At 27.3% G+C, this 16886-nt stretch overlaps 2 protein-coding genes across 3 annotated transcripts; both read right to left on the bottom strand.

Moving 5' to 3' along the window:
• Positions 1 to 51: 51 nt before the first annotated feature.
• On the bottom strand, positions 52 to 5632 carry Cht5 (Chitinase 5). The gene is made up of 9 exons (XM_015519453.2): positions 4542 to 5632; positions 4277 to 4440; positions 3990 to 4155; positions 3702 to 3924; positions 3272 to 3395; positions 2917 to 3196; positions 2603 to 2814; positions 2337 to 2528; positions 52 to 284 (listed from the first exon to the last, which is right to left on the bottom strand). The coding sequence occupies exons 1-9, from the start codon at positions 4603 to 4605 to the stop codon at positions 159 to 161; spliced, it is 1551 nt and encodes a 516-aa protein (XP_015374939.1). The 5' UTR covers positions 4606 to 5632; the 3' UTR covers positions 52 to 158.
• Positions 5633 to 6186: 554 nt separating this feature from the next.
• Positions 6187 to 16496, bottom strand: HDAC11 (Histone deacetylase 11). 2 transcript variants are annotated; one of them, XM_089227206.1, is made up of 8 exons: positions 16371 to 16496; positions 15865 to 16021; positions 14905 to 15015; positions 14642 to 14733; positions 14383 to 14587; positions 14151 to 14317; positions 13099 to 13207; positions 6187 to 9940 (listed from the first exon to the last, which is right to left on the bottom strand). In XM_089227206.1, exons 2-8 carry the CDS (start codon positions 15985 to 15987, stop codon positions 9782 to 9784), a joined length of 966 nt encoding a protein of 321 aa, XP_089083332.1. In that variant the 5' UTR covers positions 15988 to 16021; positions 16371 to 16496; the 3' UTR covers positions 6187 to 9781. The 2 variants fall into 2 exon arrangements, with proteins under 2 accessions (XP_089083332.1, XP_089083333.1); XM_089227207.1 differs by lacking the exons at positions 15865 to 16021; positions 16371 to 16496 and adding an exon at positions 15203 to 15463.
• Between the last annotated feature and the right edge of the window lie 390 nt (positions 16497 to 16886).

Genomic DNA, 16886 nt, shown 5'->3' with positions numbered 1-16886 from the left:
GTTATAATATAAGACGGGAAGTATATAGAGGTGACAAAAGTAAAACACGTGTTACTGTAGACAATGTAACTTCCTTTTAATGCAAATTTACTATTGTTAAATTGTTGTTAACATGTAATTTTCTTGTATATCTATATCCGAATGTTATATTTTATTAATTAAACTTTTATACAATCTGACTGGGCAGTTCGGGAAGGCCAATCACACACCAATTCTTCTTGATTCCAAACAGTACCGGGTTGACAAAGGAAAGGCATCCATTTCCCATGATCGCACATGAAATACTAAAAATAAATACATAAGCATTTTTCAGATATTATAGTTTACCTAGTACAATAAATATATACAATATACCTAATTGTATTATATACATATAGTTACAGTCGAGAATAAAATATTTTGTTAATTCAATCCAAAAGCTAGATTTTTACTCTGATTTCATGACCTTTCAAAATTCGCAACAACTATAATGTATGATATACTACTACTTAGTCAAGCTATTAAATATAATAATTTATATTCAATATACATGTATATTGTATACGTATTTGTTTATACATATAGCATATTGCATTATAACAAACTTACTATCGCATCAGAGTAATGAATTTAACAATTAAAAGTGCAGGTATATTAATACCTATTGTAAATGGTATGTATAAATAAAATGGATTAGTTTTTCATTAAGAAGATGTTAGCGCACTGTTTGTTTTCTTTCTCTGGTAGTCTGGTCCACACGCAACATAGACAACTCTTTACGCATCATGCAGTATCAGTATTTTAAGTTTTTGAATAATCTTAGAGTAAAATCATCTATTGTAGAATCGATAAAGAACAATATTTTTGAGAGAATGACATGTCAACTTGTTTCAAAACAATTTAAACATCATTTGAGTTTATAAACATTTTCTAGATTTTTAAAATAAAATATAAAACCAATATGTCTCAAACTTTCAAAAATATTATCCTTTAAAATTTTTGTAATAGTTGTTTTTACTTTAAGGTTACTCAAAAATCTTTATAACAATTTTAAGTGAAAGTATTTTATCTATGTGCGCTTGAGTCTGAGAGAAAAAAATAAATATTGCGCTGACTTCCTCTTAAATAAGTATCGAATTAAAATTATGTTAATATTATACGTGGACCATTGGTAATAAAACATTTAAATGATAATCGAAAACAAATTCAGACGGAGTTCGAACAATAATTATAATATTGCGCTATTGCACACAATATAGTATATTGGTATAGAATAGATACCATATTATACTCTAAAACAATAGTTGACTAATTTCCGTATTAACTCTTTCTCTCAACTATAATTCATCATTGTTTGAGTTGCTTAAAATATTTTCAATTATAAGGCTAAAACATCTTTCAAAAGTAAAAATTATAAGTATGTTTATACACTTAAAAATTATATTATAATTGTCTGTTATTTTAAATAGAATCTGCTTCGAGTAGGCCAGTAAAACCGGTGTCCGGTTCAATACAATATGTAACGACGAGAAAAACATTGAACAGAAATAATTGTATTAAAAAGAGTTTAAAAAAATTTGGTACTTATTTTGGACAATCTGCTCGTCATTATTCTTTGGTAATGGTTTCTTTTTTAGGTACAAAGTTTAAATATTATAAATTATTCTGAAAATAAACTAATTAGCTACAGTTGTTTCATGATTACACTATACATATTTACACCAATGTTCTAAACACATAGCATTAGCAAGTTGTTCGTAGACCGTAATGAATCGTGCATGAACATAGTAATAATAAATGTACGTATATTATTTAGTGGATCATCTGGTGAGGTGATGAACCAACTGTTCAAATTGGCAACAATATAAAATTATGCACTTAATATTATAAACATTAATCACCTAGTTACTATAGTCTAATCATATTTACAACGGGAATGTGATTCAAATTTATGTCTAATGGTTAGTAGTTTCATTATTATAACAAAATAAATATTTAATGGGTATGTGGGTATTCATAGTTTTTTAGTTTTTTTTGAGAAATAGTTAGTATTTTAGTTTATTTACTGAATAAAAAACGATTATAGGTAACAATTCTCTTACATAATGTTACTATTTTAGTTATAGCTATCCATAATTAACTGAAATTTTAAAAATAAATGTTGCATTATGTAGGGACACCGTTATTATCTCCCAATAAAAATTAACGAATAGCATTGTAATGAATAAAATAATGTTCAAACTCTATTAAAAGTATTTTGGGTTTATTTAGTATTTTAAAAGTATATTGAAATATATATGTATATTTATTATAGTAACTAATTAAAATCTATGTATTATTTTTAGAATGTAACTTACTTTATGACAGTATTTACTTGGCGAATACTCTCCTTCTTTGCATCCTGTTGTTTTGTGACCATATATTTTTACTTTATTTGGTTCTTTAACTGATATAATTGTAGTTTCTTTAACTGATACAGTCGAAGATTCTTGTTCAGTAGCGACTAACTTATTTTGAGTAGTTTTTTCTGGGGGTACTAACCACTCGGGCTAATGGAATAGCAAATACGGTATTTAGAATATAAATGATAATAATAATAATACAGTCATTCCAGTTTTCATACCGTAGGAGTAGTAATTATCTGTATATTTGGAGGTGTGTATGTTTCCATGGCGTCTCGTAAAACTCGAATGAGAGGATTTTTGGGGCCACAAATGCCATTAAAATCATCCATATCTACAGCCCAAGTCATTACACCACCGTAGCCCTTGTTTTTGAGATGTTTCATTTTTTCTGATAAACTTGTGACATTATCATAACCAATCCATTGTGTACCTATTTTTTTTATCACGTACATAATACAAATTATGATTTTATTTATAAGTATATTAAAAATAATTTTTAAATGCATCTTATAATATTATATAATTATAACACCTTTATATGTATACGGACACAAGCCAATAGGATCCCACATTTGGGTCCAACCATTGTCTTCGTCTTGTAAATATTTACATATCTCATAATAAGCCAAAAATCCTACAGCCTGTGTGTAATTTCCAGCTTCACCACCTCCTGCTTCTTTGTTAATGTATGTGCCAATATTGTAATTTTTATTACTAGCACTCAATGTAAACGATCGGCCATAGAACGGCACACCCATAACTAATTTATTTGGTGGACAACCAAGATCCACCCACAATTGCATTCCATCGGCCTGTAAGTCATAAAATTCATAACACTAAGACTTATAGTACGATATAAATTTTAAATTTAATTTTTGGTTACGCACAACATTTAGTTTTTCATACGCGTATTGATCAGAAGGTCTTTTAAACAATGGACTATGAACATCCGCAAACCCAGCCCAATTTCCTCGTAAATCGTAAGCCATTACGTGTACAGCATCGGTTAAACTATTAGAAACACAGAAATACACAACTATATAATATTTTATAACTCTCATATTCCAACATGGATACAATACCAAATAATTGTTTGCACATTCTAAATTATTAAATTCATTATTACAATAAAGATTTATATATATTTTGTTGTTGCTATTTTTTATATTCATTAATTTCAAATACGTATAATTATGCATAATAATAATAATAATAATAATAACCAGTGCTCCATTATAATTAATATATAAATATGGAATTATAACTATAAACTAATAAGTAATAATAACTGCTTATTGTATATAAATAATAGCTTACCGACATAGACCTGGAACGTAATAACCTTCCATTAATCGGAATTTTGCTAATGGCACTGCCATAGTTAATTGCCATGAAGTATTTTGATTTTCAAATTCAGCTTTTAGTTCTTGTACAAAATAATAAAAATTATTGCGATCTGAATAAGCTCCATCTCGATCAACTGCGCCGGGATATTCCCAATCGAGATCGAAGCCATCAAATCCGTATGTCTTTAGAAATTCTAAAAGCATATAAATATATATTTTATAATTTATAAGAATATTTATAATTTTTTAATTGACCAACCGATTACACTTTTGATAAATGTCGCTCTTTTATCTGGAGAAGACACCAATGTAGAATATTTCTTACCCCCCTCTGCCCAACCACCTAGAGCTACCATGAACTTAACATCTGGGTTCAATACTCGAAGATCCGTGAAATTCTTGAAACCATTTCTATTTACATCGATCTAAAATCAATTAACATACACATACAAGTAATAAGTATATTTATAATATAAATGCATAATATGTAATTTAATATAAAGGTATAATTAATGGTCAAATAAAAAAAAAAATGTTTTTAGTTACTTCAGGATCGAGAACACTTATACCCCAAGTCTTGTTGTCTACTCCAACAAAAGAATAAATAACATGGGTGCAATCTTTGACTGGTATGTCGTCTATGGTATATTTTCCAATGCCCGGTCGATAAATAGCCCAATTGCTGAAGTAGCAAACGACTTTCGCAGAATCTGCGATCAAACAACAATTAGGTAGTCACACAAACTGCAACTAGGCTTGTAAGTATTGTATTTTGAACAACTAATTTAAATATTATACCAAAATGGATTACCTAGAGTTGTCGTCGAGCTCAAAATCATCAATACTAAAAAAGAAAATATTTTATACAGCATCATAGTAATAACATCTAGATGTTTTTGTAATAATATTAAACGGCTCAAAGTATAATATTGAGAGTTATATAATTTTATTGTGTTCCACTGACAGTCGTCTCGGTAATGATGTCGTCGGTTGTATCAAAAACTAATTTATAGTCTGGTCGACACTCATCAGACAACAGTCAATATACCATTGCAATGTCAATGCATGTCCACCACATCACGTGGCACAACAAATTCACACACACTACACACTCGGCACTCACTCACCAGTAAATACTAAATAGTGATTAATATAATATTTCAACTTCTTCCTTCGTAGTTCGTAAGGTACTAAGGTCGCTCTGGACGAGGCTACGGTTAGGCTGATTAGGGACGGTTGTTGAATAGTAACGAGTTAATAGAGAAAGCCTTCCGGAACAATAGAGAATTATTGAAACCGTAGACAAATGATTAATAATCTAGATTTTTATTTGTATCGTTTACTATAACATATTATCTACTTTTTTTCACGATCGACTCATCGATTCAGTAGACTGATTAGAGAACTAGAAAATATAGTAAGTACACGTTACATAAATTACATACCTACTACGATCGGTTATTAAGAACCAATTTGATATTAGAACGAAAATTCTCATGTATAATAAAACGTAAAACAGTTCGTCTCTAAATAAAATACAATAATATATACAGTTTATACAGTAATAAGAGCTGTGCCACCAATGAATATAATGAACTTCGAAAGTATCCATCTTATTTTTTTATGTAATAATAGAAGCAAAGCTTAAAATTGTTTTTTTTTGTTTAGTGCACTGCCATGTACCTATCATTTACAAATATCGTTTATATCTCCCCTCTAGTAAATGCTATTCATAACGATTGCAGACTGCAGTGAAAATCGAGTGGAAGTTTATGAATTTGCGTATTGTTTCCCTATTGCATTAAAAGTAGGGCAGTAGGGTATTTTGTAAATTTTAAAATACGAAAATTATATTTTTATCTTGTGTATATTTCCAAATTTTGAAGTATTTTATACTCTAAAATATAATTTTGATATATTAGATATAATTAATATAGATATAATTTAACTCAGCTTATTTTTTTTTTTGTGAAGTTTAACATGGAAATTATACACATTAAGTGAAATCAAATACATTTCACATAACTTAACTAATAAAACAAAATACTTCAATAGTTTAATATGGGTGATATAATTTTTTATAGTTTAAATTAACAATAGAAGAATTTATTTTATACAATTTATAATTATTTTATCTTTAATTTATACTCCTATTTGTCAATTAAAATTTAATTATTTTGATATTAAGTACAAAAATGTTTTATGCTTTTTACAGATTTGAGATTTGATATTTTAGTACATATTTTGATGTTGTATAGACGTAAAACGAGGTTTTTTTGGGTATATTTTATAAAGCATGACTGCATAAGTAATATTTAAGTTTTTTAGTACATTAAAATCCATCCTATAGTTATTAATTCAAACGTAAATTATCAGTACGTCGTATGCGTTAATTTAATTAACTTTTTATTTATTTAATAGAAATAGGTTCTCCGCATATAATAGTAACTAGTAAGTTAATAAGTTATTAGTTTATTTTATTTTAAGTCAACACAAATTTAATTTATATTGAATTAAATCTAAAAGGAATAATATTGTCAAGTGCCAACTTTATATTGATAACTCGATGTCTCTGATTACCTACTCTAGGTATAATATTAATGTTTTGGGTGCTATAAACAATCACTTGAAACTAATTAATGAAACAAAAGTGAGCTTAGTGGTCCTCATGTATGATTTGGTGACCATGATTGGGTCTATTAAATGTAACGATTTTTATTTTTATTTTAATGACCTAGCATAAAATTTATTTTAAAATAAAAATTAATACATTTCAATGGAGTATAACATGTAGGTAACAACTGTTAAAAAACTGTGTACTTCCTAGGTATTTACACATACAGTTTACAATTTATGTGTATTACACATATGACATCAGTGGCGTAACTATGGGGTAGCGGTCGTGACCCCAAACATTTTTATGGGGTAGCAAGAGTATCATTTTGCTACCCCAAAATTATTTATATAATTTAGTAAAAAAAATCCGCGTCAGTGTGTATTTACTATTTATTTATCTTTAAATAGTTATCAAGAAAAAAATACGTTATTTGTGAATTTTCGGGGTACCACACGATTGCGTACGATTGCCAAATTTATGTTTTTATTTTTGATCAGCAAAATTTAAATTTTGGGAAAATGACTTAAGTTATGGTACCATTTAAAAATCCCAATTTTCGATATATACCTATGTTATAATATAGAATACAAAATAAAATAATTAAATGTTAAAATAATATGATAAAAAATAGTTATTCAATAATAATAAAAAAAAAAAAATTATGGAAGTAACCCCTGTTCTATAAGTTCAAAGCAAATGGCAATAGTGCTTCAAAGCTGCAGATAAAAATCGTACGCAATCGTGTTTTACCGGCATTTTCGTGTTATAAAACTGTATAATGATAAGTATAATATTATAATATAAGTATAATGATTATTTTAAAATAATTTAGGAGGAAATTATGCGTATAATTGGTACTCATCACTCATTATGCTTATTGGAGAAGGTGAAGTATTTAAAAGTGTTCGCTACCCCAAACATTTGCTGTTAGTTACGCCACTGTATGACATAAATTACATATTAATAAAAACAATATTACAATAACAACGTAATTAACTCTTAGCTCAAATGGTATTTAAATTGATAAATAGGTAAAAATAAATAAAAATAACTAATAAGTACCGATGACAAAATTGTATATAATATAGAATAATGATTATATGTATACAATATAATATTTTACTAAACTAATACAATTTACGTAACTATTTAATATACAGGGTAATTCACCTAGCATGATAACCCCATTTTTTCCTTTCAAAATAAATTTATTCATATTCTTATATTTTTGGAAATTTTAAATATATAGGTACTCGACAACTTTTTCGTACCTATTACTCAAGGGGTGTCTGTATAGTGATACAAACTTACAAACTTCTGTTTTTCAAACGATAACCCCATTTTCTTCAATAATTTATTTAGTGGACGATTGTTTTTGAATATTTTGATGTACCTAATTTAAAATTCAAATGATTAGTTCCTTAGTTATTTAAATGTTCGTACTACGAACTGAGTATGAAGTACGAATAATAGTCCTTAAAAATGGTTTAAAAAAATTATAAAATAGATGCAATATTAGAATTAGTATTTATTATCTTTGGGACATTTATAAAAAATATTAATCTTGATAGAGTAACATTAGTGACAAAGTTTTTAAATTCACCATATCCCCAATATTTTATATAAACCTATTATTGCAAATCTTGTATTCATAGTACATTAAGTTAAATAACTCAAAAACTAATCGTACGAATTTTGATTTTGTTACATTCAGTTCTTTAGAAAAATTATCTATGAAATAATTTAAAGTTGAAAAGGGAGATTCTCATTTGAAAAAAAAAAGCTTATGCTTATATCTCCACAGGACTCTCCTTAATTAGTACAAACAATTCCAAGAATTGGAAAATATGGTATTTATTAAGTATATTTAAAAATTAAAAAAATCAGATTTTAAATAACTATTTAATTAATATTAATTTTTATATTAATAATTTAATAACTAATTATTGAAAAAAGTGGTGTGTAATGTGTATGCTTGGTGAATTACCCTGTACATTTATTTTAATATTTGCTATAATATCTAGTCAATATATCGTCCTTAAATTCTATTATATCCATATATATTATATACTATATACCTAACCTATGTTTCAAAACAAGTTACATACAAATAGATTATGATGGACAGCTATAGTATGATGTTAAATGTTTTGACAGGAAGATTAAAAAAAATAAGTGTACCTATTAACTTACGTAATGCATACAAGTGATTAGGTGAGCCATCGAAAAAATATAACAGAAAATATATTTAGGTAATGAGGGGAAAAAAAGTAATGAGGAAACAGAATTTTATTTTATTCAGTCTTAACTCTTTAGTGAAAAATAATATTTGAGGTCAATTAATGTATTTTTTGTAGTCATATTAATACACGAATACCAAAAAATGTAATATGTTATTTGATTTTTTTCCAAATGGGGCAAATAAAATTTCAAAACCAAACAATATGTTATCTAATTAAAAACTAACTATTGAGTCCATACAATAAGGTTTTTAAAAGATTATTATATTGTTGTATTTAATATTTAAATTGTTTGTACACCGATAAACAATAAAATTAATTAATTACAATATTTATTAACTAAATATAAACTACCATCAATTTAATGGGGCCAATGGATCATATGGAAAATTAAATTATTTTCTTATCATTACATGTTATAATAGGTGATATGAGAAACCGGACATAGGTATTTATAATACCTATTTAAATGGCTATTTTTAGATAAATCTATTAATCTAATTCTAAACATTACATTATTTACATTATATTGCCCCGGGAATTTATATGGGTAGGCAATGTGAACTTGAAAAAAATATTTATACAATATACCTATATTATGGTACATATTCGTATAAATAAACGTCGAGTAGTGCAAAAATCTAAAAAATGCTACAAAAATGTTGTTTTTAATTTATTATTTATTAAATTTACTCGTATAGGTAAAGTATAATTTTTAGTATGTAAACAACGAAAAACACACAGATCATTATGAAACCAATAGATTCTCAGCTCGGGATCTTAAATTAACGTTTTATTTGTTATTAAAATAAAAATATCCAAACTATAAAAAATTGTTATGTTAAATAATATCTTAAGGTACCCAATTAAATTAAAATTATTATTTAGTATTGTTTAAAAAAAATATTTGCTATTAATTAACTATTGGAATTGGATCTTGGAGCAACGGAGTCCAATGTATTCAATGTGCAACGTGCTTATATTATTATTACTTTTCATTTGTTATTAGTTTATTATAACTGTAGGTGCCTATATAGGTGTATTCTTTAATATTTTTCTATGAAAGATACAGAGCAATAATAAGCAGCATTCTTCTTATTGTACTACACATATCAGGACGCCTTTTATTATTTATTAGAATAATAACAGTAGATAGAACTTATATTTTACGCTTATAAATTTGTATTATTCCACTTAGGATGGTTTAACTAGCCCTTTTTGTACTAGATTCTGCAATGAAGCTGCTATGATGTTCGCAGTTGATCTATGATAACCACCGGATGTCAACATAACTAAAGGAACATTATTTTGTTGAGCTAATTTGAACACCATTTCATCTCTTTGTATTATTCCCTAAAATTAAAGTTTTAACATTTTTATTTATTTGAGAAGAATAAAATGCAAAATATTTGTATAGTATCGTAATAAATATGAAGTTTGATAAGGCTGAGTCCAGGCTGTCACATTATAACATATGTTTCTAACATTGCCTGCCGGCTGTCATTGGATGATTCCCTCAGTATTTAAAACTTAATCGAATATTGGAAAGTTGTCAAAAACATATGCCAGCCATATGAAAATGTATGCTAAGCCTGGGTCCCAATTATATTTTCAATAAATTAAATTTTCTTTAACTAAAATAAATACTCAAAATACTATAATTTAATTTTAATTTTACATTGCTGATCAAATAATAATTAATAGGTAGATAGGTACCTTAGTACCTATATTTAGATGTGTGCAGGACCCTCGCAAAGGGAGCTCATTAGGACCCATAGACTAGGGTCCGGCAATAATGTAAATAATTATTTCAATATATATCCACAAAACTGCAGGATCATTGGTATACAACAGTGGCTTATTTAGAGGGAGTGTTTGGGGTTAATCTCCCCCCGAAATTAATTTCTTATATTAACACCCCACCCCCCCAGGAAAGTGTACTTTTTGATAATCAACTTTCAGAACAAACCGCTGGGTATAGACTTGAAATTTTGTACAGAGATTCTTTAAGCAATGTAGGGGCGCACTATTAAAAGTTTTTTGAAAATTCGACATCTAAAGGGGAGAATAAGGAGTTGTAAGAATACAACATTGGTGCTATCTATCAAGCAAAATCAAATTGCAATATACAACATTACTACATTAGTGTCAGCAGAGGCGGATTTATCTTTTTTACGGCTATAGGCACCAAAAATTTGCCGCTCCTATAATAGGTGAAAAAGTTACAATACCCCTCCAAAATACCTACTCTAAATATTTAATTTATAGGCAATAGTAGTGGACATCCATTTTAATTTTTAGACTATTTTTTTCGCCTGAAGTTATTTAGCCTACTTTGAAAAAAATGTCAATGGTTGTTCACTGAATTTGAATAAAAACCTACAATGATAATTTTTATTAATTATAAACCATCATTCATCAATAATAAAATATATCTTTAACCATTGTTAGGAGCATTAAGTAAAATGCTACAATTTACAATATTTTTTATAATAAAAAACTTTATTTTTATAATACTAAATTTTTGATTATTATATTATCATTATTCGTTACAGTTCTGAGTTCATAATAACAACATAGGATTGTCGTATGTCGAATTAGTAATATAGTGTGGCAGTGTGAGTATTTATTTTTATCGAAATTACGACGACGCACGACTTCGATCCCCGATAAGAATAACAAAACCATTGTTGCTTTATATATTATTATGACCCATGCGGGCTCTGGGCGGACTATACCAACGTGTTAAAATATAAAGTATTATCAAAAACTGTTTTCTATAATATAATTGTTTACTATAATATTTATAGGTAATGACTATAAATTATAATGAACCAAAATTAATTGGTATACTGAATATCATATATACGATGTACTATATGTTTGATGTTTTTTAATAAAACACTACAAAATTTGCCGCCCCCCCAAATTTTTCCGCCCTAGGCAGCTGCCCACAATGCCTAATGGGAAATCCGCCTCTGAGTGTCAGGATATAAAACTTATGAACTTGATATTTGAAATAGTGTAGGTCACTCTACTATAAAATAATCTTAAAGTGCAACAAGAAAGGATTTTTCTACATTTACATTTTAAAGAGGGGGTCAAAGAGGGATCTTGAGATTCACGTTGAAAATTGAAACTTTTTTTGTATCTAAATGGTTGCCATCAGTTACTCAGGTAGATCAGGTACTAGCATGTATCAAATGATTGTGTGTATAGCTTACATAATCAAAAACTGAATTTGAGAAAGTTTAAGGTGTAAAGTAGTTTAAACCATGTCAAAAGTTATAGGAATATTGCTAATTCCATTCCGCGACTTAGGGTTGCATATCTAGACCGAATCATTTCACAAAGCTAGAAAAATTGACGCCGATTTGTATGTACACTGAGGTACACTAAAACTGAGACACACATAGATAGTGTTTAAACCAGATATGATTTGCTACAAAACAAAACTGTACAAGGGCGAAGCCGAGATATAGATACTCAATAGAAAATCGTGAAAATACATAATATAATAAACAAAATTAATGCAATTTTGAGTCTTTGTATTTATACTTATATAATTTTTATAATATTATTGTCGATATAAAAAAACATAATGTTGTCCTGAGGTGACTTTGCCTAGGTAATGCCGGGTGGGACAGCTATCTATATACATATATTAGGCCACCCCAGTTCGTTCATCAACGCCTACTAGGCGTCGCCTAGACCAAACCGCTGTGTCTATAGACTGTCTAGAGACTTGAAATTTTGTACAGATGGAACTATTTAACTGATTTTAAAATGTTTTACCATCAGAAAGCATGTAGCTATCAATCCCGTGAATCTATTTTTTTATTGCAAATTTGAGATTTTTTATAGAAATAATAATATTAAATATATTTTTGGGTATTATATGGTTGCTATTGGTTATAAAAATATTAAAAATTAGTATGGAAGAATAAGAAATTAGCAATTTGTTATTATACTCCGTGCCACGAGAGAAGGAACCCGTGTCCCGACCAAATCGTCCAAATCGCAATCGAATTCGCGCATGTATGCACGCCACAACGCCAACTGTAGAGGACTAAGTGGGGGGAAACGGAACCCAATGGCCAATACCGCTAGCTGTCGTCAGACTGCATAGTGCATGCGCGAAACGGGTTCCTTCTCTCGTGGCGTGGAGTATAGCCAGTATAGGTACCAAATAATAAATTGTTTCACCTTTACAAAGCAAGCTAAAATGAAAGAAAATACTATGAATGAATATATTTTTAGTCCTCTGTTTTAAATAACTGTGTTAAAAATCTTATATGGAGATTAAGATAGGGTAAATCCATGGGATTTATGGCATGAATAAACCAAAACATTTTGAATCATATCAAATCGGTATTTTTAACGGGTAACGAAGTGCACGGGGATCAGTTAGTAATTTATAATACAATAAATACAGTTCAACAGTTGTATAACTAAATCTAATATTACCATGAAAATAATTAGTTTAATAACAAAATCAAATGAAAACTTGCCTCTGGAGTGATAGAGAGTAACCCCAATTTATCTCCTTTTAAAATGTCTGTACCTGCATTATAAATTATGAAATCTGGTTTAACTTTCAGCAGTGATTCAATCAAAGCACTAAAAATAGTTACAAAATATTGAAATGTATACATTTTATTAATTATTATTAAAGTTAAAATAATTAATAAGTAATTGAAAATTAATAATGCACAATGATTGTCATCATAAATTACAGATTATAATAAAAACATCATATCAACTATAAAACTATATACTGGTACTTGGTAGACTAGTTAATTTTCTGCTAATTATATTTAGTTATTACTAGATACCACGGACTATTGGATTATAATTATTTTATTTCACTAAATAAACTATGATTTTTACCATCTATAATAATTATATTTCTATTAAATTAAATTCTTATAAAACACATGCCTATGTAGATATTTAAAATACACAACCTAGGGGTTGATGATAATGTTAGTATAATTATTAACAACTGCCTAATAAATTATAATATGGTAATTTTTATTATTATTAGGCATCTGTATCTATTACCAACTAATTAAAAGCATTTTTAAGTGCAATTTTAATTCTAAATTTGATAATTATTGTTAAATATAACTGTTAATGATAATTATATACAATATACATATTACATAGATAAAATGTGTAAAAAGCTGACTGTGCAGAGTTACGTGTAACAAGGTCATAACATATCATGACAAATGTAAATTGTAAAATGACACAAGTACATACTATTTTATATGCATTTTAGAAGTAGGAAGGGATAAGAGCGTAGTGTGAAAAATGAACAAAACAAAATGTTGTTTATATGCATACATTAATGTTTTCATGTTTAGTAGATTACATTAGGTATTTAGGTACCAACTAATAAGATAGGTACTATAAGTACAGCATACTATGCTTATAATGCTAATAGAATACTTTATACTGAATATTAAAATTTTATACTTAAATTAATTTATTTACAACCTTAATATATTCTTAATTGAACTTAATTTTATTAGCTTATAGCCAATAGGTATTTATTTACCTTTCAACGGTGGTTAAATATTCATAATCTTGTATAAAGTAATCTAGTTTCACAGCCTTTGAAATGGCAGTTTCTGCATATGTATCTTTTGGGTATATATTTTTATTAAATACATCAATAATAAATACTTTTGAGTTGCCAATAAAATCTCTTTCATATCCATTACCCTTTAAAAAATGTCCTAAATTTTTTTTAAACAAGTCTAGGGTTTTTTTTCAGAATTTTAACTAACCTGGTGAGCATCTAAATCAATAATCATCACCAGTTTACAGTCATTTTCTTGTAATGCATCGTTCACAACCAATGATATATCAGCATATGGACAAAACCCTCCACCACGATTTTTACTACAGTGATGAAAACCTCCTCCTAAATTAATGGCAACTCCTTCCTTTCGAGCTATTTTTCCAGCTAATCTAGTACCTCCAACCTGAAATCTAAAATATATAAAAATTATAATGATCATATTATTTGAAAATTAGTTTATTTACCTAATAGGCCTTAAATATTGTCTTTGAACCAAAAAATTAGGAAATAAGGCAACCACAGGAATTTCTGATATACGTGCAGCAACACAACTCCACTATTAATTAAATAAATGTGGATTATTTATAATACATATTAATACAAACAAAATGTCAGTAAGAAATTTTATGTATATAATATATTGTTAAAAACTATAATTTATTATTCCATAATCTTATTAGTTATTATTGAAACAAAATAATTTTTATTACAATAGATAACTATTTACTTTCAAACTTTTAAGATATTTTCCATCATGGATCGTGAGCAGTTCATCATTGGTAATTTCATCAGGAACATAGATATTACTTTGATTTAAGCCCAAAGTATTTTTTAGTATCTAAACAAATGTTAATGAATTATAAGTTGATAAATATATATAAGTATTAAGCATAGGCGTGTCCAGGCCTCCATGACTGGGGAGGCCATTTATAAAATTTAAATGTTTACTTACTACAACGATCTGTATTTTATAATCTATATTTGTGAATTTTTTTTTTGTATGGAAATAATATAGCACTACTAACCATATAGAAATCTGTGTTTCAACTAGGGTAGATTTTACGCCAAGAGACCAAGAATCAAGTCACTGGAGAGGCCGGTGCCCACCCTGCCACCTCCGTAGACACGCCTATGGTATTAAGTAGTTAGTTATTTAAATAAGATGTAACTAATTCTCAAATTATTTTGAAGTTGTAGTAAATATAAATGTGTAATGTGTATAGCACACAACAATATGTTTAATGTTTAATAATTGTATAATTTTTCAAAGAAAAGCTATAAGGTATGCAATTAATAAACAAATCTCAAAAAAACATTCAAGGAAAATTATCATTTGTATACTTATTAAAAAAAAAAAGTATTTTATGAACTATAGTTTAACTAAATATACTAACTCTTGTAGTTTTTTTTCTAAATCCTATTTGAAAAATAAATTTCCAATTTTCAAAATTGTTTAATGTTTAATCAATTAAAAGTTATTCCTAAAATATTTCAAGTACTGAACAGATAAATAACTATCTATATCTAATTATCTGCTAAGTTGATTACAAATCAAAATTAACCATTAAACAGTTTATTATTTTATTATCTTATCTTGAAAATTAAAAGCAACAAAAAAAAATACAGTGTTAAAGATTAAGTCAAATGAAATGTTGATACTATTTTAAATTGAGTTTCAGTTGCTTACTTTGTAAATGTGTGCCCATTTTTTCGAATCAAAAGGATGTAAATTTTCGAGACCAAAAAATGTAACATTATACTCTTTTCTATATACAATCGGCCAATATTCTTTTGGTTTTATCTCAACCATAACTTATTACAGAATTATCATCAACAGTTTTGACCTAGGTAAATCATTTCTAAGTTATTAAAATATGTATGATTATTTATGATTTAACATATAACATAGTCACTGTCATTATTTAGTACTTAATCAGTCTAAAACAATGTAATGCTAAACAATAATCATATAGTATGAATAAAATGTTAGATATTTTCTATATTCTAAACTATGACTACTCAACAGTGAATGACTAAATAACATAATATTAAAATATATTTAGTTCAGTGCCCATGAATCAAGTCTACAAAAATACATTACATACTTCACTCTTAAACATAAATTCCAAAGACAAAGTGACTAAAATTAAAATACAATTTAAAGCTGATTTTATATCAATTAGAGGTACATACATCCTAGACTCCTATTGTTCTAATGTAATTAATAATTAGCTGATAAATTATAAATATTAGTTGGTAATTTACTAATTTCTATTTTCCAAAATTGGTGATGAAGATCGTATCATTCGTATCTTTTTCACTCTATGATAACGGCTTAAGATAATAACCATTGACGGTTGGCATGATTTCTAAACCTAGAGTTGTGAGTAGAGTGGTTTTGATTGGCCCATATTTTTATAGCGGCAAATTCAAAATTTTACAATAAATAATAATTATGTGTATTATGTAGGTACACAATTAAATGTCGTTTATTTTTTTTACCTAGTTTATATAATAAATTAATAAATTACGTATTGTTTTTAATTAATTTATAAAATGATATACCTAGGTCTTTGTACCTACCTATATTGTTCGTACTTTGCTTAATTGTATATTATTTATTTTATCTGTACAAAAAATACGATTTGTGAGTAGAGTGGTAGTGATTTATTATTATTTATCTTATATATATATAAAAATGGATTTCTG

Source organism: Diuraphis noxia, unplaced genomic scaffold (genome assembly GCF_037042655.1).
Source record: "Diuraphis noxia isolate RWA-SAM2 unplaced genomic scaffold, SU_Dnox_SAM2 contig0004, whole genome shotgun sequence".
Classification (NCBI taxonomy): Eukaryota; Metazoa; Arthropoda; class Insecta; order Hemiptera; family Aphididae; genus Diuraphis; species Diuraphis noxia.
This window is presented reverse-complemented; position numbering and strand designations above follow the sequence as displayed.

Excerpts from the sequence above, each read along its gene's own strand:
- Cht5 (XM_015519453.2), bottom strand. The coding sequence starts at position 4,605 with ATGATGCTGTATAAAATATTTTCTTTTTTAGTATTGATGATTTTGAGC. Across the intron at positions 3,396-3,701 it reads TACGTTCCAGGTCTATGTCG|TTTAACCGATGCTGTACACG; the intron begins GTAAGCTATTAT and ends TGTTTCTAATAG. Across the intron at positions 3,197-3,271 it reads CGTATGAAAAACTAAATGTT|GCCGATGGAATGCAATTGTG; the intron begins GTGCGTAACCAA and ends TATGACTTACAG.
- HDAC11 (XM_089227206.1), bottom strand. The coding sequence starts at position 15,987 with ATGGTTGAGATAAAACCAAAAGAATATTGGCCGATTGTATATAGAAAA. Across the intron at positions 14,318-14,382 it reads TTGATTTAGATGCTCACCAG|GGTAATGGATATGAAAGAGA; the intron begins GTTAGTTAAAAT and ends CATTTTTTAAAG. Across the intron at positions 13,208-14,150 it reads TATTTAACCACCGTTGAAAG|TGCTTTGATTGAATCACTGC; the intron begins GTAAATAAATAC and ends AACTATTTTTAG.